Source organism: Oncorhynchus keta, chromosome 35, assembly GCF_023373465.1.
Source record: "Oncorhynchus keta strain PuntledgeMale-10-30-2019 chromosome 35, Oket_V2, whole genome shotgun sequence".
NCBI lineage: Eukaryota > Metazoa > Chordata > Actinopteri > Salmoniformes > Salmonidae > Oncorhynchus > Oncorhynchus keta.
In genome coordinates this window covers 78281851-78304350 of record NC_068455.1, presented here as the reverse complement: position 1 = coordinate 78304350, position 22500 = coordinate 78281851, and the positions used below count along the sequence as shown (strand labels likewise).

Below are 22500 nucleotides of genomic sequence, written 5' to 3'. Positions count from 1 at the left end.
AGAGAGGGGGGAGGCTGACAGAGAGATGGGGGAGGTTGACAGAGAGAGATGGGGAGGTTGACAGACAGGGGGAGGCTGAGAGATGGGGAGGTTGACAGAGAGATGGGGAGGTTGACAGAGAGAGATGGGGGAGGTTGACAGAGAGAGATGGGGGAGGTTGACAGAGAGAGATGGGGGAGGTAGACTGACCCATCTGACCTACAACAGCCAGGCTGAACTAAGTAGGGTGACCTATAACAGCCAGGCTGAACTAAGTAGGGTGACCTATAACAGCCAGGCTGAACTAAGTGGGGTGACCTATAACAGCCAGGCTGAACTAAGTAGGGTGACCTATAACAGCCAGGCTGAACTAACTAGGGTGACCTATAACAGCCAGGCTGAACTAAGTAGGGTGACCTACAACACAGCCACAACCATTGTCCTCACTTGAGGAAGGAGGCACTGAAACCATTAGATATGAGCAACGAATGTTTATACAATACAAGCCTCACGACCATTACTGTTTGACATAGCAACAAAGGGGAACTAACAAGGAGCAGAATGGAGCTGCTTTGGGAAGCGACACACACACGTAGCTGTCAGGAACTATTAGAGGATGAGGAGTGGAGGGAAGAGGAGAACAGAGTAGAGAGGAGAACGGAGTGGAGGGAAGAGGAGAACGGAGTAGAGAGGAGAACGGAGTGGAGGGAAGAGGAGAATGGAGTAGAGGGAAGAGGAGAACGGAGTAGAGAGGAGAACGGAGTAGAGAGGAGAACGGAGTGGAGGGAAGAGGAGAACGGAGTGGAGGGAAGAGGAGAACGGAGTAGAGAGGAGAACGGAGTGGAGGGAAGAGGAGAACGGAGTGGAGGGAAGAGGAGAACGGAGTAGAGAGGAGAACGGAGTAGAGAGGAGAACGGAGTAGAGAGGAGAACGGAGTGGAGGGAAGAGGAGAACGGAGTAGAGAGGAGAACGGAGTGGAGGGAAGAGGAGAACAGAGTAGAGTGGAGAACGGAGTAGCAGAGTAGAGTGGAGAACGGAGTAGAGGAGGGAAGAGGAGAACGGAGTAGAGAGGAGAACGGAGTGGAGGGAAGAGGAGAACAGAGTAGAGTGGAGAACGGAGTAGCAGAGTAGAGTGGAGAACGGAGTAGCGGAGGGAAGAGGAGAAGAGGAGAACGGAGTAGCGGAGGGAAGGAAGAGGAGAACGGAGTAGCGGAGGGAGGGAAGAGGAGAACGGAGTAGCGGAGGGAGGGAAGAGGAGAACGGAGTAGCGGAGGGAGGGAAGAGGAGAACGGAGTAGCGGAGGGAAGAGGAGAACAGAGTAGAGTGGAGAACGGAGTAGCGGAGGGAAGAGGAGAACGGAGTAGCGGAGGGAGGGAAGAGGAGAACGGAGTAGCGGAGGGAGGGAAGAGGAGAACGGAGTAGCGGAGGGAGGGAAGAGGAGAACGGAGTAGCGGAGGGAGGGAAGAGGAGAACGGAGTAGCGGAGGGAGGGAAGAGGAGAACGGAGTAGCGGAGGGAGGGAAGAGGAGAACGGAGTAGCGGAGGGAGGGAAGAGGAGAACGGAGTAGCGGAGGGAAGAGGAGAACGGAGTGGAAGAGGAGAACGGAGTGGAAGAGGAGAACGGAGTGGAAGAGGAGAACGGAGTGGAAGAGGAGAACGGGGTGGAAGAGGAGAACGGGGTGGAAGAGGAGAACGGGGTGGAAGAGGAGAACGGGGTGGAAGAGGAGAACGGGGTGGAAGAGGAGAACGGGGTGGAAGAGGAGAACGGGGTGGAAGAGGAGAACGGGGTGGAAGAGGAGAACGGGGTGGAAGAGGAGAACGGAGTAGAGAGGAGAACGGAGTAGAGAGGAGAACGGAGTAGAGAGGAGAACGGGGTAGAGAGGAGAACGGGGTAGAGAGGAGAACGGGGTAGAGAGGAGAACGGAGAGAGGAGAACGGGGTAGAGAGGAGAACGGGGAGAGGAGGGAAGAGGAGGGAAGAGGAGAATGGGGTGGAGGAGGGGGAAGGGAAGAGGAGAACGGGGTAGAAGAGAAACGGGTGGAAGAGGAGAACGGGTGGAAGGGAGGGAAGAAGAGAGAACGGAGTAGAGAGGAGAACGGAGGGAGGAGAACGGAGAGAGAGGAGAACGGGGTAGAGAGGAGAACGGAATGGAAGAGAACTGGGTGGAAGAGGAGAACGGGGGTGGAAGAGGAGAACGGGTGGAAGAGGAGAACGGGTGAAGAGGAGAACGGGTGGAAGAGGAGAACGGGGTGGAAGAGGAGAACGGGTGGAAGAGGAGAACGGGTGGAAGAGGAGAACGGGTGGAAGAGGAGAACGGGTGGAAGAGGAGAACGGGTGGAAGAGGAGAACGGTGTGGAAGAGGAGAACGGGGTGGAAGAGGAGAACGGGGTGGAAGAGGAGAACGGGGTGGAAGAGGAGAACGGGGTGGAAGAGGAGAACGGGTGGAAGAGGAGAACGGGTGGAAGAGGAGAACGGGGTAGAGAGGAGAACGGGGTAGAGAGGAGAACGGGGTAGAGAGGAGAACGGGGTAGAGAGGAGAACGGGGTAGAGAGGAGAACGGGTAGAGAGGAGAACGGGGTAGAGAGGAGAACGGGTTAGAGAGGAGAACGGGGTAGAGAGGAGAACGGGGTAGAGAGGAGAACGGGGTAGAGAGGAGGACGGGGTAGAGAGGAGGACGGGGTAGAGAGGAGGAGAGAGGAGGAAAGAGGGGGAGAAGAGGGGGACGGGGTGGAAGAGGGGGACGGGGGTGGAAGAGGGGGAGAAGAGGGGGACGGGGGAAGAGGGGGACGGGGTGGAAGAGGAGAACGGGGTGGAAGAGGAGAATGGGTGGAAGAGGAGAACGGGGTGGAAGAGGAGAACGGGTGGAAGAGGAGAACGGGGTGGAAGAGGAGAACGGGTGGAAGAGGAGAACGGGTGGAAGAGGAGAACGGGTGGAAGAGGAGAACGGGTGGAAGAGGAGAACGGGTGGAAGAGGAGAACGGAAGAGGAGAACGGAGGCGGAGGGAGGGAAGAGGAGAACGGAGTAGCGGAGGGAGGGAAGAGGAGAACGGAGTAGAGGAGGAAGAGGAGAACGGAGTAGCGGAGGGAGGAAGAGGAGAACGGAGTAGCGGAGGGAGGGAGAACGGAGTAGCGGAGAGGGAAGAGGAGAACGGAGTAGCGGAGGGAGGGAAGAGGAGAACGGAGTGGGAAGAGGAGAACGGAAGAGGAGAACGGAGTAGCGGTGGAAGAGGAGAACGGAGTAGCGGAGGGAGGGAAGAGGAGAACGGAGTAGGGAGGGAGGGAAGAGGAGAACGGAGTAGCGGAGGGAGGGAAGAGGAGAACGGGTAGCGGAGGGAGGGAAGAGGAGAACGGAGTGGGAGGGAGGGAGAAGAACGGAGTAGGGAAAGAGGAGAACGGGTGGAAGAGGAGAACGGGTGGAAGAGGAGAACGGGGTGGAAGAGGAGAACGGGTGGAAGAGGAGAACGGGTGGAAGAGGAGAACGGGGTGGAAGAGGAGAACGGGTGGAAGAGGAGAACGGGTGGAAGAGGAGAACGGGTGGAAGAGGAGAACGAAGAGGAGAACGGGGTGGAAGAGGAGAACGGGGTGGAAGAGGAGAACGGGTGGAAGAGGAGAACGGGGTGGAAGAGGAGAACGGGGTGGAAGGGGAGAACGGGTGGAGAGGGGGAGAACGGGGTGGAAGAGAACGGGGTGAAGGAGAACGGGTAGAGAGGAGAGAGAGAGGAGAACGGGGTAGAGGGAGAACTGGGTAGAGAGGAGAACTGGGTAGAGAGAGAACGGGGTAGAGAGGAGAACGGGGAGAGAGGAGAACGGGGTAGAGAGGAGAACGGGTAGAGAGAGAGAACGGAGAGGAGAACGGGGTAGAGAGAGGAAGAGGAGGGAAGAGGAGAATGGGGTGGAGGAGGGGGGAAGAGGAGAACGGGGTATTAGAGAAGAACGGGGTAGAAGAGAACGGGGTGGAAGAGGAGAACGGGGTGGAAGAGGAGAACGGAGTAGAGAGGAGAACGTAGTAGAGAGGAGAACGGAGTAGAGAGGAGAACGGAGTAGAGAGGAGAACGGAGTAGAGAGGAGAACGGAGTAGAGAGGAGAACGGGGTAGAGAGGAGAACGGAGTAGAGGAGAACTGGGTGGAAGAGGAGAACGGGGTGGAAGAGGAGAACGGGGTGGAAGAGGAGAACGGGGTGGAAGAGGAGAACGGTGTGGAAGAGGAGAACGGTGTGGAAGAGGAGAACGGTGTGGAAGAGGAGAACGGGGTGGAAGAGGAGAACGGGGTGGAAGAGGAGAACGGTGTGGAAGAGGAGAACGGGGTGGAAGAGGAGAACGGTGTGGAAGAGGAGAACGGGGTGGAAGAGGAGAACGGGGTGGAAGAGGAGAACGGGGAGAGGGGGAAGAGGAGAACGGGGTAGAGAGGGGGAAGAGGAGAACGGGGTATTAGAGAAGAACGGGTGAAGAGGAGAACGGGGTGGAAGAGGAGAACGGGTGGAAGAGGAGAACGGGTGGAAGAGGAGAACGGGGAAGAGGAGAACGGGGTAGAGAAAGAGGAGAACGGGGTGGAGAGGGGGAAGAGGAGAACGGGGTGAGAGGGGGAAGAGGAGAACGGGGTATTAGAAGAACGGGTGAAGAGGAGAACGGGTGGAAGAGGAGAACGGGTGGAAGAGGAGAACGGGGTGGAAGAGGAGAACGGGGTAGAAGAAGAACGGGTAGAGAGGAGAACGGGTAGAGAGGAGAGAGAGAGGAGAACGGGGTGGAGAGGAGAACGGGGTAGAGAGGAGAACGGGGTAGAGAGGAGAACGGGGTAGAGAGGAGAGAACGGGGTAGAGAGGAGGACGGGGTAGAGAGGAGAAGAGAGGAGGACGGGGTAGAGAGGAGGACGGGGTAGAGGAGGAACGGGGTGGAAGAGGGGGACGGGGTGGAAGAGGGGAACGGGTGGAAGAGGGGGACGGGGGTGGAAGAGGGGACGGGGTGGAAGAGGAGAACGGGTGGAAGAGGAGAACGGGGTGGAAGAGGAGAACGGGGTGGAAGAGGAGAGGAAGAGGAGAACGGGTGGAAGAGGAGAACGGGGTGGAAGAGGAGAACGAAGAGGAGAACGGGGGTAGAGAGGAGAACGGGGGTAGAGAGGAGAACGGGGGTAGAAGAGGAGAACGGAATGGAAGAGGAGGGTAGAGAGGAGAACGGGGGTAGAAGAGGAGAACGGGGGTAGAAGAGGAGAACGGGGGTAGAAGAGGAGAACGGGGTAGAGAGGAGAACGGGGGTAGAGAGGAGAACGGGGGTAGAAGAGGAGAACGGGGGTAGAGAGGAGAACGGGGTAGAAGAGGAGAACGGGGTGGAAGAGGAGAACGGGGTAGAGAGGAGAACGGGGTAGAGAGGAGGACGGGGTAGAGAGGAGAACGGAATGGAAGAGGAGGGTAGAGAGGAGAACGGGGGTAGAAGAGGAGAACGGGGTAGAAGAGGAGAACGGGGGTAGAGAGGAGAACGGGGGTAGAGAGGAGAACAGGGTAGAAGAGGAGAACGGGGTGGAAGAGGAGAACGGGGTAGAGAGGAGAACAGGGTAGAGAGGAGAACAGGGTGGACAGTTTCACTTTATTTTTTTTTTCCTGTGTCTTGGTTAAATACTAAATATGCAGCATTACCAGGATCAGCTCCATGAGAAGGTTTCCCACATGCCAGAGTCTCTGTCTGGTCAAAACACACATCCCTTATGCAGCCTCAGCCAAGTCAGTGTCACAGGGCTGTGTGTAGGAGGCATCTGGGAGAATGTTATTCACTCTTCGGGAGATGTTAATCAAGGGCTGGCCAGTCAAAAGGAACCCAGGGGGTCAAATCTATACAGTTAGGGCCAAGGGGTAGTTATTTGGTTATTTCTGAGCGAGTCCCGGTGTTAATCACAGAGGATGAGATCCCAACTGGCACACTATTCCCACGAGTAGTGCACTATAAAGGGAATAGGGGGCCATTTGGGACTCAAACGGCGTCCAAATGTTTTACTATGAGTCCCAACCTCATAGTAAAATCTTTTACTCTTCACCCAATCAGAATCTCTTTTAGGAGCTGTCACCCAATCAGAATCTCTTTTAGGAGCTGTCAATCAATCAGAATCTCTTTTAGGAGCTGTCACCCAATCAGAATCTCTTTCAGACGTTTAGGAGCTGTCACCCAATCAGAATCTCTTTCAGACTTTTAGGAGCTATCAATCAATCATAATCTCTTTTAGGAGCTGTCAATCAATCAGAATCTCTGTCAGACAATCAAAGTGTCTGTCCATCAGAATAAGTAAGAGCCACATCAGCCAGTCAGTCCATACATGTATTCTTGACAAAAACCAGGCGATCGTGCATCACGCTCATGCTCTGTGGTCTTGTTACGGTCAGTAACACTCAAACTGTACTTACCGGCAGTCTAGCGTGTTCTATGGCACTACCCTAAGGGAAAGAGAGCAAGTCGAGGGTTCAAGGGTGAAGGGTGATTTGGGAGTCGGTCTCAGAAAAAAAAAAAAATCAGTCCGAGGTCAAACCCACTTTCTCAATCTCGTCAAATCAAAAGTTTAACAGGTGTTATAGCAGTGCAGCGGAAGTGTTATGTTACTAGCTCCTAACAATCTAAAACTATTTCAAATTTTGTGGGAAAATACACTTTTATAAAGACAAGAAATCAAGAAGGGCGAATCGGATTAACAACCAAAAAAAAAATAACTGTAGCATTAATAACATGCAATCTATATCCGTATACGAATATGTAGAGAAGGAGATTTTAGACTGAGCTATGAATCCAGTACATAATAAATATGTAGTGACCCTGACTCAGACCCAGGAAACAGACCCAGATCGGAGACAAGTAAACATTTAAGACCAGGACTCACAAACACACTTTCACATGCATTAGTAGTAGAGGTCTTCACGGGTCCAAAAGACCCAGAATTCAGAGACAAGAACCCGGGACCCCTGCGTTAGTAGTAGAGGTCTTCACGGGTCCAACAGACCCAGAATTCAGAGACAAGAACCCGGGACCCCTGCGTTAGTAGTAGAGGTCTTCACGGGTCCAACAGACCCGGAATTCAGAGACAAGAACCCGGGACCCCTGCGTTAGTAGTAGAGGTCTTCACGGGTCCAACAGACCCGGAATTCAGAGACAAGAACCCGGGACCCCTGCGTTAGTAGTAGAGGTCTTCACGGGTCCAACAGACCCGGAATTCAGAGACAAGAACCCGGGACCCCTGCGTTAGTAGTAGAGGTCTTCACGGGTCCAACAGACCCGGAATTCAGAGACAAGAACCCGGGACTTTTGTCTCGGATCTGGGTCGGGCCTGATACAAATGCCATTGGTCTCGGGTTCGTGAAATTAAAATATACTGACCCGACTGGACCCGTCCTCTGTTAATTTAATGTGCGTGAGTCGATGAGAACTGCGTGAGCTTGTTATTCGTGTCAGCCAATTGCAACACAATAAAAAGTTTTGCTTCTGTCCAACTGAAACTGGTTCTGACTGCGCTTCCTTCCGTCTGACGAGCGAGAGAGTAAAAGAAGCATGGGCTACTATGGGTTGTAAAGACGGAGGCCTTTAAAGTTAGAGGTGAAAGGTCATCGTGAAAAGCAGCCTACAAGGGGAATGTCCTCTGGGACAAGTGTTAATGGGCAAAGATGAGAAAAAACTTTGGCCTAATCGACTCTGTCCAAACTCGCTATTTGGGTTTGATGGTTTTTTTTTTTTTTTTTTTACATCATCGCCACCTGTTTAATTACAATTATTGTAGGTCTATTTAATAATCTAATCCAGTTCTTTAAATATGCAAAAAGTGTTGTTTAATTTTGTTGATACAGCCTCCAGTATTTATGCTGCAGTAGTTTGTGTCGGGGGGCTAGTGTCAGTCGGTTATATCTGGAATACTTCTCCTGTCCTATTCGGTGTCCTGTGTGAATCTAAGTGTGCGTTCTCTAATTCTCTCCTTCTCTCTCTCGGAGGACACGAGCCATAGGACCATGCCTCAGGACTACCTGACATGATGACTCCTTGCTGTCCCCAGTCCACCTGGCCGTGCTGCTAATCCAGTTTCAACTGTTCTGCCTTATTATTATTTGACCATGCTGGTCATTTATGAACATTTGAACATCTTGGCCATGTTCTGTTATAATCTCCACCCGGCACAGCCAGAAGAGGACTGGCCACCCCAAAAATCGGTTCTCTAGGCCTAAGCTTCTCTTCCTTAAACTCTTGTTTATATTAATATATATATATATATATATAATAACCCTAAGCCTATACAGTTGAAGTATATATATAATAACCCTAAGCCTATACAGTTGAAGTGCTAAGTTTACATATACTTAGGTTGAAACTCGTTTCTCAGCCACTCCACAAATTTCTTGTTAACAAACTATCGTTTTGGAAAGTCAGTTAGGACATCTACTTTGTGCATGACACAAGTCATTTCTCAAACAATTGTTTACAGACAGATTATTTCTGTCTGTCTTTCACAGATTATGACCCAATTCCAGTGGGTCAGAAGTTTACACTAAGTTGACTTTGTACCTGTGGATGTATTTCAAGGCCGACCTTCAAACTCAGTGCCTCTTTGCTTGACATCTAAAGAAAATCGGCCAAGACCTCAGAAAAATATTGTAGAAAATTACGTCATGGCATTAGAAGCTTCTGAAACGCTAATTTACATAATTTGAGTCAATTGGAGGTGTACCTGTGGATTTATTTCAAGGCCGACCTTCAAACTCAGTGCCTCTTTGCTTGACATCTAAAGAAAATCGGCCAAGACCTCAGAAAAATATTGTAGACCTCCACAAGTCTGGTTCATCCTTGGGAGCAATTTCCAAACGCCTGAAGGTACCACGCTCACTTGTACAAACAATAGTACGCAAGTATAAACACCATGGGACCACGCAGCCGTCATACCGCTCAGGAAGGAGACATGTGCTGTCTCCTAGAGATGAATGTACTTTGGTGTGAAAAGTGCAAATCAATCCCAGAACAGCAAAGGACCTTGTGAAGATGCTGGAGGAAACAGGTACAAAAGTATCTATATCCACAGTAAAACGAGTCCTATATCGACATAACCTGAAAGGCCGCTCAGCAAGGAAGAAGCCACTGCTCCAAAACCGCAACAAAACAGCCAGACTACGGTTTGCAACTGGACATGGGTACAAAGATCGTACTTTTTGGAGAAATGTCCTCTGGTCTGATGAAACAAAAATAGAACTGTTTGGAACTAATAAGGACCATCGTTATGTTTGGAAGAAAAAGGGGAGGCTTGCAAGCCGGAGAACACCATCCCAACCGTGAAGCACGGGGGTGGCAGCATCATGTTGTGGGGGTGCTTTGCTACAGGAGAGACTGGTGCACTTCACAAAATAAGTGTCATCCTGAGGAATGAAAATTTGGTGGATATATTAAAGCCTGGTTCCTCTCTACCCAGTACAGCCAGTAGAAGACTGGCCACCCCTCAGAGCCTGGTTCCTCTCTACCCAGTACAGCCAGTAGAGGACTGACCACCCCTCAGAGCCTGGTTCCTCTCTACCCAGTACAGCCAGTAGAGGACTGACCACCCCTCAGAGCCTGGTTCCTCTCTACCCAGTACAGCCAGTAGAGGACTGGTCACCCCTCAGAGCCTGGTTCCTCTCTACCCAGTACAGCCAGTAGAGGACTGACCACCCCTCAGAGCCTGGTTCCTCTCTACCCAGTACAGCCAGTAGAGGACTGGTCACCCCTCAGAACCTGGTTCTTCTAGATTTATTCCTTCCAGACAGTTTTTTCCACTGTGGTTTTACTTAACTTGCTCTTTCGTGTTTAGGCCCGGGATCTCTAAAGCACTGATCTGTAAAGGCCTTTATAAAATTCATTTGATTGATTAATTTATACTGACCAGCAGGTGTGTGAAGACAGAGAAGGTGTGTGTATGTGAGATGCTAACCCGCCAGGTGTGAAGACGGAGAAGGTGTGTGTATGTGAGATACTAACCGGCAGGTGTGTGAAGACAGAGAAAGTGGAACAGAGGAAGGCGATGAGGTCACTCAGGTAGTCGCTCGGAGCCCCGCCCCCCTGGGCTGCTGTCCAATCGTAGTCTGCCAGCTGAAGGAACTGGTCGATCTTAGCATTCAGATTGGTGTAGATCTCCTCTTCTGCTGCATGTCTCGCATCCTGGAGAGAGATTTTTACATTTTTATTTTTACATTTAGGTCATTTAGCAGAGGGGAAAGGGGAATACCTAGTCAGTTGTTCAACTGAATGTATTCAACTGAAATGTGTCTTCCACATTTAACCCAACCCCTCTGAATCAGAGAAGTCTGCCTTCATCCATATCCATGTCTTCGGCGCCTGGGGAACAGTGGGTTAACTGTCTTGCTCAGGGGCAGAACGACAGATTTTTACCTTGTCAGCTCGGGGGTTTGAACTCGCAACCTTCCGGTTACTAGTCCAAAGCTCTAACCACTACACAGATACAAATATTTCTGTGAAATGCTTATAAATCGGACGATAATATCGTTCACCGATTTATTGCTTGGGCTCTACTTTACAGTCAGTTCAGTCAATTAAGGTTTATTGATTAAGGTAAGTCAACCACATAGTACAGCAAGTTAGAAACTCTCGAGAGAAGTTTATCAGAAAAATCAGTGGCTGTAAGAAAAGACAAGTGGTGGATGGAGAGAAGGACGGTTGAGGGAGGGGGGGGGTCTGGCTGTGCATGAGCATGTGCATACCTTAAACGTGGACGTCCCGTAGAGCTTGGTAGCGTTGGCGGTATCGGGGGGAACATTGGTGATGTTGGAGATGAACTCCTCCAGGTAAACACATGATGCTTCCAGCTGGGTCGTGTTGATGATCACCTGAACCAGCTGACACACACACACACACACACACACACACACACACACACACACACACACACACACACACACACACACACACACACACACACACACACACACACACACACACACACACACACACACACGTGATCAGGCAGAGGGACCCCTCAGAGACCTCATAAGCAACATTCCCCAACATCCTCTTTAAAAGCTCAGACAAAAAAAAGGTAGGATTGTCAAACGTTTCCCTGCCTACAATACTCAGCACCTGTGAAGAGTCACGCAGCAAAGACCTTGAAAGTCAGTCACTCAGCTTTGTTCTAAAACTCTAAACCAGAAAGTAGCGTTGTTTGGCATGTCCGTGTACTTAAGGTCTTGATTCTACGCTAGCTGCGCTAATGTTGTTCTTTTGTAGAAAGGCCTTTGTTGATACTAGCCAAATGACCCCAGCTAGATAACTAACTAGCAAGATGACAAAGAAGATTCTTAATTCACTCTCAATATCCCATACTGCCAGCCCAAAACAAAATGGTTAGCTAGCTAGCTAATGTAAACATATTAGTGGAGTGTCCTAAGCTAGCTAGGACACTGCAGCGGTTTCATGGAAAACTCGCTAATCCATTGTGATTTAATTATGTCAATACTAGCTACAGTGGTTAGTTAGCTTGGAGGAAGTATTTAGTGCTGTGTGCATTGTATCTGTGCACTTAGCTAGTTACCATCCCATAGCTTACATTGCACATGAAGTGTGACTGGCTCATTTGTGGATGTACGGGAAATATATATTTAACTTTTTTTTTTTGGTGCCTCCCATGGGGTTCCGTGCTCTCTGATTGGCTCAAAGTCAAGTTGTTGGCCACAGAACAGCACTGTGATTCTACAAGTAGAAAGGATAGGTCCTTCACTACCGGGGCAGCAGTATGATTCTACAAGTAGGAAGGATAGGTCCTTCACTACCGGGGCAGCACTGTGATTCTAGGAGTAGAAAGGGTAGGTCCTTCACTACCGAGGCAGCACTGTGATTCTAGGAATAGAAAGGGTAGGTCCTTCACTACCGGGGCCGCACTGTGATTCTAGGAGTAGAAAGGGTAGGTCCTTCACTACCGGGGGCAGTACTGTGATTCTACAAGTAGAAAGGGTAGGTCCTTCACTACCGGGGGCAGTACTGTGATTCTACAAGTAGAAAGGGTAGGTCCTTCACTACCGGGGCCGCACTGATTCTACAAGTAGAAAGGGTAGGTCCTTCACTACCGGGGCCGCACTGTGATTCTACAAGTAGAAAGGGTAGGTCCTTCACTACGGGGCAGCACTGTGATTCTACAAGTCCTTCACTACCGGGGGCACTGATTCTACAAGTAGAAAGGGTAGGTCCTTCACTACCGGGCCGCACTGTGATTCTACAAGTAGAAAGGGTAGGTCCTTCACTACCGGGGCAGCACTGTGATTCTACAAGTAGAAAGGGTAGGTCCTTCACTACCGGGGCAGCACTGTGATTCTAGGAGTAGAAAGGGTAGGTCCTTCACTACCGGGGCAGCACTGTGATTCTATGAGTAGAAAGGATAGGTCCTTCACTACCGGGGGCAGTACTGTGATTCTAAGAGTAGAAAGGGTAGGTCCTTCACTACCGGGGCCGCACTGTGATTCTACAAGTAGAAAGGGTAGGTCCTTCACTACCGGGGCAGCACTGTGATTCTACGAGTAGAAAGGATAGGTCCTTCACTACCGGGCAGCACTGTGATTCTATGAGTAGGAAGGGTAGGTCCTTCACTACCGGGCAGCACTGTGATTCTACAAGTAGAAAGGATAGGTCCTTCACTACCGGGGCAGCACTGTGATTCTACAAGTAGAAAGGGTAGGTCCTTCACTACCGGGGCCGCACTGTGATTCTATGAGTAGAAAGGGTAGGTCCTTCACTACCGGGGCAGCACTGTGATTCTACAAGTAGAAAGGATAGGTCCTTCACTACCGGGGCAGCACTGTGATTCTACAAGTAGAAAGGATAGGTCCTTCACTACCGGGGCAGCACTGTGATTCTACGAGTAGAAAGGATAGGTCCTTCACTACCGGGGCAGCACTGTGATTCTACAAGTAGGAAGGATAGGTCCTTCACTACCGGGGCAGCAGTATGATTCTACAAGTAGGAAGGATAGGTCCTTCACTACCGGGGCAGCACTGTGATTCTAGGAGTAGAAAGGGTAGGTCCTTCCCTACCGGGGCAGCACTGTGATTCTACGAGTAGGAAGGGTAGGTCCTTCACTACCGGGGCAGCACTGTGATTCTAGGAGCAGAAAGGGTAGTCCTTCACTACCGGGGCAGCACTGTGATTCTAGGAGTAGAAAGGGTAGGTCCTTCCCTACCGGGGCAGCACTGTGATTCTACGAGTAGGAAGGGTAGGTCCTTCACTACCGGGGCAGCACTGTGATTCTAGGAGCAGAAAGGGTGTCCTTCACTACCGGGGGCAGCACTGTGATTCTAGGAGTAGAAAGGGTAGGTCCTTCACTACCGGGGCAGCACTGTGATTCTACGTAGGAAGGGTAGGTCCTTCACTACCGGGGCCGCACTGTGATTCTATGAGTAGGAAGGGTAGGTCCTTCACTACCGGGGCAGCACTGTGATTCTACGAGTAGAAAGGATAGGTCCTTCACTACCGGGGCAGCACTGTGATTCTACAAGTAGAAAGGATAGGTCCTTCACTACCGGGGCAGCACTGTGATTCTACAAGTAGAAAGGATAGGTCCTTCACTACCGGGGCAGCACTGTGATTCTAGGAGTAGAAAGGGTAGGTCATTCGCTACTGGGGGCAGCACTGTGATTCTACGAGTAGGAAGGGTAGGTCCTTCCCTACCGGGGCAGCACTGTGATTCTAGGAGTAGAAAGGGTAGGTCCTTCACTACCGGGGCAGCACTGTGATTCTACGAGTAGAAAGGATAGGTCCTTCCCTACCGGGGCAGCACTGTGATTCTAGGAGTAGAAAGGGTAGGTCCTTCACTACTGGGGCAGCACTGTGATTCTACAAGTAGAAAGGATAGGTCCTTCACTACCGGGGCAGCACTGTGATTCTAGGAGTAGAAAGGGTAGGTCATTCGCTACTGGGGGCAGCACTGTGATTCTACGAGTAGGAAGGGTAGGTCCTTCCCTACCGGGGCAGCACTGTGATTCTAGGAGTAGAAAGGGTAGGTCCTTCACTACCGGGGCAGCACTGTGATTCTAGGAGTAGAAAGGGTAGGTCCTTCCCTACCGGGGCAGCACTGTGATTCTACGAGTAGGAAGGGTAGGTCCTTCCCTACCGGGGCAGCACTGTGATTCTAGGAGTAGAAAGGGTAGGTCCTTCACTACCGGGGCAGCACTGTGATTCTAGGAGTAGAAAGGGTAGGTCCTTCACTACCGGGGCAGCACTGTGATTCTACGAGTAGGAAGGGTAGGTCCTTCACTACCGGGGCAGCACTGTGATTCTACGAGTAGGAAGGGTTCCTTCACTACCGGGGCAGCACTGTGATTCTAGGAGTAGAAAGGTACGTCCTTCACTACCGGGGCAGCACTGTGATTCTACGAGTAGGAAGGGTAGGTCATTCGCTACTGGGGGCAGCACTGTGATTCTACGAGTAGAAAGGGTAGGTCCTTCACTACCGGGGCAGCACTGTGATTCTACCTAGAAAGGGTAGGTCATTCCTACTGGGGGCAGCACTGTGATTCTACGAGTAGAAAGGGTAGGTCCTTCACTACCGGGGCCGCACTGATTCTACGAGTAGAAAGGGTAGGTCCTTCACTACCGGGGCAGCACTGTGATTCTAAGAGTAGGAAGGGTAGGTCATTCGCTACTGGGGGCAGCAGGTACCACTTTTGGTCTAGTAAAAGAAGGAACAGACTCCCACTGTGATTAAGTACCCTCCCTCCTCTCCCCATCCCTCTTCTCCCTCCCTCCTCTCCCCATCCCTCTTCTCCCTCCCTCCTCTCCCCATCTCTCTTCTCCCCATCCCTCTTCTCCCTCCCTCTTCTCCCCAGTACCTATTGGCAGGAGATTTTCTTAAGTACCCTCCCTCCTCTCCCCATCTCTCTTCTCCCCATCCCTCTTCTCCCCTCCCTCCATCTCTCTTCTCCCCATCCCTCTTCTCCCCATCCCTCTTCTCCCCATCCCTCTTCTCCCTCCCTCCCTCTTCTCCCCATCCCTCTTCTCCCCATCCCTCTTCTCCCCATCCCTCTTCTCCCCATCCCTCTTCTCCCCATCCCTCTTCTCCCTCCCTCCCTCCTCTCCCCATCTCTCTTCTCCCTCCCTCCTCTCCCCATCTCTCTTCTCCCTCCCTCCTCTCCCCATCTCTCTTCTCCCTCCCTCTTCTCCCCAGTACCTATTGGCAGGGAGATTTTCTCAGTGTGTTTCACACTGAATACTCTGATCTAATTCACTGGATGTAAATATAGCTACATTCTGTATATTAACACTGACCCTCTTCCTTACTGAGGGAGGGGCACAATGTTTTACCTCATAGCAACCCCTTTAACACTCGAGGATCTCATTAACTCTTACTGTCGCCTTGCTGTCGCTCACAGTACAAACACTCCAAATAGAGTCTGAGAAAAGACTCGAGAAAGAGAAAGGATAAAGAGACAGAGACAGATGGAGCGAGAGAGAGCGAGTGATAAACCAAGAAATATTGAGTGACAGACACAAACACGGTTCTTTTAGACCCCAGTAATATATCCAGAACACTGCAGCCCGCCTGGTGTTCAACCGTCCCAAGCTCTTCCACGTCCCTCCGCTCCTCCGCACACTCCCCTGACTTCCAGTCGAAGCTCGCATCAACTACAAGACCATGGTGCTTTCCTAAGGAACTGCCCCTCCCTACATCCAGGCTACGCTCAAACCCTACACCCCAACCCATCCACTACAAGACCATGGTATTTACCTACAGAGCAGCAAGAGGAACTGCCCCTCCCTACACTCAAACCCTACACCCCAACCCGAGCACTCCGTTCGGTCACTTCTGGTCTCTTGGCCCTACGCGAGGCCAGCTCCCGCTCAGCCCAGTCCAAGCTCTTCTCGGTCCTGGCAACCCAATGGTGGAACCAGCTTCCCGCTGAAGCTAGGACAGCAGAGTCCCTGCCCATCTTCTGAAAACATCTGAACCCCTACCTCTTCAAAGAGTACCTTAAATAAACCCCCCGCTGTGTCCTGAATACAAAGTGTTAAGTTTGGAGCAAATAAAACACATCCCAGAGTACCACTCTTCATATTTCCAAGCATGGTGGTGGCTGCATCATGTTATGGGTATGCTTGTCATCAGCAAGGACTAGGGAGTTTTCTTTAGGATAAAAATAAACAGAATACAGCTAAACACAGGCAAAATGGTTCAGTCTGGTTTGGTCTACTTTCCACCAGACACTGCGGAGACAAATTCACCTTTTCAGCAGCACAATAACCTAAAACACAAGGACAAATTGACTGGAGCCGTTTACCAAGACAACATCTAATGTTCCCGAGTGGCCAATTTGTATATATTCCTCCAAGTACACAAGTGGAACTGCATAAAAATATATATTTTCTTTACCATTTTGAAATGTTGATCCCACTGTCACACATCGAGCCCATTATTTATAGAAAGACCGACACGCACTCTTACCTCAGCCAGTCCTACGTTCTTCTTCTTCATTGCGTACTGTAGACAGTTACTGAGCGTTCTGGTTAACAGCAGGTTGGTCGACTTACGGATGACATCATCAATCTCTGTAGAGCTGAAAACACAGAAAGATGATAATAACATAAGAGATAAACACATTTCAAAGTAGCAGTCGGGCTCTGCAAGGTTTCACTGAACTGAATAGGAGCATCTCACGTTTTTGCAACAGTGACACATCTACCCTGTAAGACAGGAAGGTTCTTTAAGGGCACGGACACACCGGTAATGTTTGCCGGTAGAGTAGAGTGCCGGGTGTAGTTTACAAACTGAGTGAAAATGTCCCTGAAACGCACCGCGCCGAGCAACAAATCACAAATAGTCACTAAGCGTGTTTTCTTCTTAACTAAAAGTATAAGCCATTCTACATTGTAGAATAATAGTGAAGACAACAAAACTATGATAAAACATATGGAATCATGTAGTAACCAAAAAAAAATGTTAAACAAATAAATATATGTGTTAAATATATTTTATTCAAACTCGTGTTCAACAAATAAAAATATATTTTATATTTGAAATTCTTCAAAGTAGAAAAAAAATCGAAAAAAAAAGAAAAAAAAAATCGAAATATATTTCAGATGTTTCAAAGTAGCTACCCTGTGCTTTGATCACAGCTTTTCCCACTCTTGGCATTATCTCAACCAGCTTAATGAGGTAGTCACCTGGAATCCAGGTATACAGAAGATAGCACTATTTGGTAAAAAGACCAAGTCAGCAAGAACAGCTCAAATAATTACTTTAAGACATGAAGTCAATATGGAACATTTCAAGCACTTTGAAAGTTGCTTCAAGTGCAGTCACAAAAACAATCAAGCGCTTATGATAAAACTGGCTCTCACGAGGACCACCACAGGAAAGGAAGACACCAGAGTTACCTCTGCTGCAGAGAATAAGTTCATTAGAGTTACCAGACTCAGAAATTGCAGCCCAAATAAATGCTTCACAGAGTTCAAGTAACAGACACATGTCAGCATCAACTGTTCAGAGGAGACTGTGTGAATCAGGCCTTCGTGGTCAAATTGCTGCAAAGAAATCACTACTAAAGGACACCATTAAGAAGAAGAGACTTGCTTGGTCCAAGAAACACGAGCAATGAACATTAGATCTGTTCTTTGGTCTGATGAGTCCAAATTTTAGATTTTTTTGGTTCCAACTGCAGTGTCTTTGTGAGATGCAGAATAGGTGGACAGATCTCTGCATGTGTGGTTCTAACTGTGAAGCATGGAGGAGGAGGTGTGATGGTGTAGGGGTGCTTTGCTGGTGACACTGATTTATTTAGAATTCAAGGCATACTTAACCAGCATGGCTACCACAGCATTCTGCAGTGATAAACCATCCCATCTGGTTTGCACTTAGTGGGACTATCATTTGTGTTTCAACAGGACAATGACCCAACACACCTCCAGGCTGCGTAAGGGCTATTTCACCAAGAAGGAGAGTGATGGAGTGCTGCATCAGATGACCTGGCCTCCACAATCATCTGACCACAAACCCAATTGAGATGGTTTGGGATGAGTTGGACCGCAGAGTGAAGGAAAAGCAGCCAACAAGTGCTTAGCATACGTGGGAACTCCTTCAAGACTGTTGGAAAAGCATTCCAGGTGAATATCTCATGAAGCTGGTTGAGAGAATGCCAAGAGTGTGCAAAGCTGTCATCAAGGCAAAGGGTGGCTACTTTGAAACATCTGAAATATATTTTGATTTTTTGGGTACGAGAGAGAGTCTAACTACGTAAGTCGAGGCCACAGCAGGCCTATGGCTAACAAACACCATTTCGAACACACACACACACACACACACACACACACACACACACACACCAACCAAATCCCTAAATTGTGCCTTATTGTCTTGAGACTGACTGAACGACAGGAATCCACAAAAACGTTCTCTGCACTCCAGGGGGAAAGACAGAACTCCAAACAACGTTTCAGAGGGAGAAAAATTCCTCAAGGTCAATTTGATGACTTGGCAAAAAAGAGACAAGCGGGAGAAGAGAGAAAGAGAAGGAAAGGGAGAAAGATAGAGAGGGGAGAGAAAGAGAAGGAAAGGAGAAGGATAGAGAGGGAGAGAAAGAGAAGAAAGGAGAAGGATAGAGAGGGGAGAAAGAAAAAGGGAGAAGGAAAGGGAGAGGAAGAGGGGAGAGAAAGAGAAGGAAAGGGAGAAGGATAGAGAGGAGAGAAAGAGAAGGAAAGGGAGAAGGATAGAGAGGGGAGAGAAAGAGAAGGAAAGGGAGAAGGATAGAGAGGGAGAGAAAGAGAAGGAAAGGGAGAAGGATAGAAGGAGAGAAAGAGAAGGAAAGGGAGAAGGATAGAGAGGGGAGAGAAAGAGAAGGAAAGGAGAAGGATAGAGAGGGGAGAGAAAGAGAAGGAAAGGGAGAAGGATAGAGAGGGAAAAGAGAAGGAAAGGGAGATAGAGAGGATAGAGAAAGGAGAAGAGAGGAAGAGAAGGAAGGGAGGGGAGGAAGAGAGAGGAGAAAGAGAAGGAAAGGAAAGGGGAGAAGGATAGAGAGAAGGAGAGAAAGAGAGGAAAGGAGAAGGATAGAGAGGGGAGAAAAGAGAAGGAAAGGGAGAAGGATAGAGAGGGGAGAGAAAGAGAAGGAAAGGGAGAAGGATAGAGAGGGGAGAGAAAGAGAAGGAAAGGAGAAGGATAGAGAGGGGAGAGAAAGAGAAGGAAAGGATAGAGAAAGATAGAGAAAGGGAGAGAAAGAGAAGGAAAAAGGAGAAGGATAGAGAGGGGAGAGAAAAAGAGAAGGAAAGGGAGAAGGATAGAGAGGGAGAGAAAGAGAAGGAAAGGGAGAAGGATAGAGAGGGGAGAGAAAGAGAAGGAAAGGGAGAAGGATAGAGGGAGAGAAAGAGAAGAAAGGGAGAAGGAAAGAGGGAGAAAAGAAAGAGAAGGATAGAGAGGGGAGAGAAAGAGAAGGAAAGGAGAAGGATAGAGAGGGAGAGAAAGAGAAGGAAGGAGGAGAAGGATAGAGAGGGGGAGAGAAAGAGAGAAGGAAAGGGAGAAGGATAGAGAGGGAGAGAAAGAGAAGGAAAGGGAGAAGGATAGAGAGGGGAGAGAAAGAGAAGGAAAGGAGAAGGATAGAGAGGGGAGAGAAAGAGAAGGAAAGGGAGAAGGATAGAGAGGGAGAGAAAGAGGAAAGGAGAAGGATAGAGAGGGAGAGAAAGAGAAGGAAAGGGAGAAAGATAGAGAGGGGAGAGAAAGAGAAGGAAAGGAGAAGGATAGAGAGGGGAGAGAAAGAGAAGGAAAGGGAGAAGGATAGAGAGGGGAGAGAAAGAGAAGGAAAGGAGAAGGATAGAGAGGAGAGAGAAAGAGGAAAGGAGAAGGATAGAGAGGGAGAGAAAGAGAAGGAAAGGAGAAGGATAGAGAGGAGAGAAAGAGAAGGAAAGGGAGAAGGATAGAGAGGAGAGAAAGAGAAGGAAAGGGAGAAGGATAGAGAGGAGGGAAAGAGAAGGAAAGGGAGAAGGATAGAGAGGGGAGAGAAAGAGAAGGAAAGGGAGAAAGATAGAGAGGGGGGAAAGAAAGAAGGAGAAAGATAGAGGGGGAGAGAAAGATAGAGAAATGGGAGAGGGGAGGAAGAGAGGAGAAAAGAAGGGAGAAGGATAGAGAGGGAGAGAAAGAGAAGGAAAGGAGAAGGATAGAGAGGGAAAGAGAGAAAGAGAAGGAAAGGGAGAAAGATAGAGAGGGAGAAAAGAGAAGGAAAGGGAAAAAAGATAGAGAGGGGAGAGAAAAGAGAAGGAAAGGAGAAAGATAGAGAGGAGAGAGAAAGAAGGAAAGGAGAGAAGGATAGAGAGGGAGAGAAAGAGAATGAGGGAGAAGGATAGAGAGGAGAGAAAGAGAAGGAAAGGAGAAAGATAGAGAGGAGAGAAAGAGAAGGAAAGGAGGATAGAGAGGGGAGAGAAAGAGAAGGAAAGGAGAAGGATAGAGAGGAGAGAAAGAGAAGGAAAGGTGAAGGATAGAGGAGAGAAAGAAGGAAAGGAGAAGGATAGAGATAGAGAAAGGAAAGGAGAGAATGATAGAGAGGGAGAGAAAGAAAGGAAAGGAGAAAGATAGAGAGGGGAGAAAGAGAAGGAAGGATGAAGGATCGAGAGAGAAGAAAGATCGAGAAGAGAAGGATCGAGAGAAGGATCGAAGAAGGAGAAGGATCGAGAAGAGGAAAGAAGGATCGAGAAGAAAGGAAGAAGGATCGAAGAATCGAAGAAGAAGAGAGAAGGATCAGAGAGGAGAAGGATCGAGAAGAAGGGAAAGGATCGAGAGAAGAGAAAGAGATCGAAAGGAAGAAGGATCGAGAGGAGAGATCGAAGAAAGGAAGAAAGAGAAGGATCGAAAGAGAAGGATCGAAGAAAGAAGAAGAAGGATCGAGAAAGAAAGGAGAAGGATCGAAGGAGAGAAAGAAGGATCAGAAGGAAAGAAGGAGAAGGATCGAAGAAGGAAGAAGGATCGAGGAAGAGAGAAGGATCGAGAAGGAGAAAGAAGATCGAAGAAGAAGGAGAAGGATAGGGAGGGTAGAGAAAGAGAAGGAAAGGAGAAGGATAGAGAGGGGAGAGAAAGGGAAGGAAAGGGAGGAAAAGATAGAGGGAGAGAAAGAAGGAAAGGGAGAAAGATAGAGAGGAGAGAAAGAGAAGGAAAGGAGAAGGATAGAGAGGGGAGAGAAAGAGAAGGAAAGGAGAAGGATAGAGAGGGGAGAGAAAGAGAAGGAAAGGGAGAAAGATAGAGAGGGAGAGAAAGAAGGAAAGGGAGAAGGATAGAGAGGAGAGAAAGAGAAGGAAAGGAGAAGGACAGAGGGAGAGAAAGAGAAGGAAAGGAGAAAGATAGAGGGGAGAGAGAAAGAGAGAAGGAAAGGGAGAAAGATAGAGAGGGAGAGAAAGAAGGAAAGGAGAAAGATAGAGGGAGGAGAAGGAAAGGAGAAGGATAGAGAGGGAGAGAAAGAGAAGGAAAGGGAGAAGGATAGAGAGGAGAGAAAGAGAAGGAAAGGGAGAAAGATAGAGAGGGGAGAAAAGAGAAGGGAAAGAGAGAAAGATATGGGGAGGAAAGGAAAGGGAAAGATAGAGGAGATAAATGTTGTTAGTCTAAGGTCTTAGGAAGTAGAGAGGAAGAAAAAAAGGGACTGAAAGAGCGAGAGGTAAGAGGAGAAGAGAGGAGAAGAGAGAAAGGAAGAAAGAGGAAGATAGTGCAGGAGGTCTATGTTGTACAGCTGATGAAGATGGTATACATGAATGGCAACAGCAATACCCCCTATATTAGGGTTACAGTGTATGTAAGGTTTGGGCTTGGTTGGGTTAGGTGTTATGGGTTAAGGAAAATAGGTTTTGGACTGGAATGGAATTATTTGTCTAGGATAGCAATATAAAATGTGTGTGTGTGTGTGTGTTAGTAGTGGGGCTATGGTTGACAGAGAAATTAAAGTTGAAACAATGCTGAGCGTACTCATAGTCGAGCAATCAGGAATTACCGAAAAACAAGGACTGGATAGGCACAGAAGAGAGAAAGTAGAGAGGGAGACACAGAGAGAGAGAGAGACAAGAGACAGAGAAGTAGAGAAGAGAGACAGAGAGAACTAGAATAGAGAGAGACAGAGAACATGAGAGAAGAGAAGAGAACTAGAGAGAGAGAGAACAGAGAGAGAACATAGAGAGAGAGAGAGACAGAGAGAGAGAGAGAAGAGACAGAGAGAGAGACGGACAGAGAGAGAGACAGGGAGGAGAGAGAGAAGAGAGAGAGAGAGAAGATGAGACAGAGAGAGAGATAGAGAGAGAGACAGACAGAAGAGAGAGACAGAGAGACAGAGAGAGAGACAGAGTAGAGAGACAGAGAGAGAAGAGACAGAGAGAGAGACAGAGAGAGAGAGACAGAGAGAGAGAGAGAAAGAGAGAGAGAGAAGAGACAGAGAAAGAGATAGAAGGAAGAGAGAAAGAGAGAGAGAGACAGGAGAGAGAGACAGAGAGAGAGAGAGAGAGAGAGAGAGACAGAGAGAGAGAGAGAGAGACAGAGAGAGAGACAGAGAGAGACAGAGACAGAGACAGAGAATAAATAATCTTATCTT

At 49.1% G+C, this 22500-nt stretch overlaps 1 protein-coding gene and 1 long non-coding RNA gene across 2 annotated transcripts in view; one reads left to right on the top strand and one right to left on the bottom strand.

Moving 5' to 3' along the window:
* Positions 1-16539, bottom strand: part of LOC118380285 (exocyst complex component 6B-like) — a 74994-nt gene extending 58455 nt beyond the window's left edge. Inside the window, exons 1-4 of the mRNA XM_052497958.1 lie at positions 16398-16539; positions 10675-10809; positions 9935-10114; positions 6364-6393 (exon numbers count right to left, since the gene is read on the bottom strand). Of these exons, the coding sequence (XP_052353918.1) occupies positions 6364-6393; positions 9935-10114; positions 10675-10809; positions 16398-16538 (486 nt within the window). The 5' untranslated portion in view covers position 16539. The remainder of the gene's footprint in view (positions 1-6363; positions 6394-9934; positions 10115-10674; positions 10810-16397) is intronic.
* Positions 13324-14668, top strand: LOC127916308 (uncharacterized). The gene is made up of 5 exons (XR_008094310.1): positions 13324-13467; positions 13763-13959; positions 14009-14106; positions 14156-14204; positions 14590-14668. It is a non-coding gene; the product is annotated as an uncharacterized LOC127916308 (long non-coding RNA).
* Positions 16540-22500: the final 5961 nt, after the last annotated feature.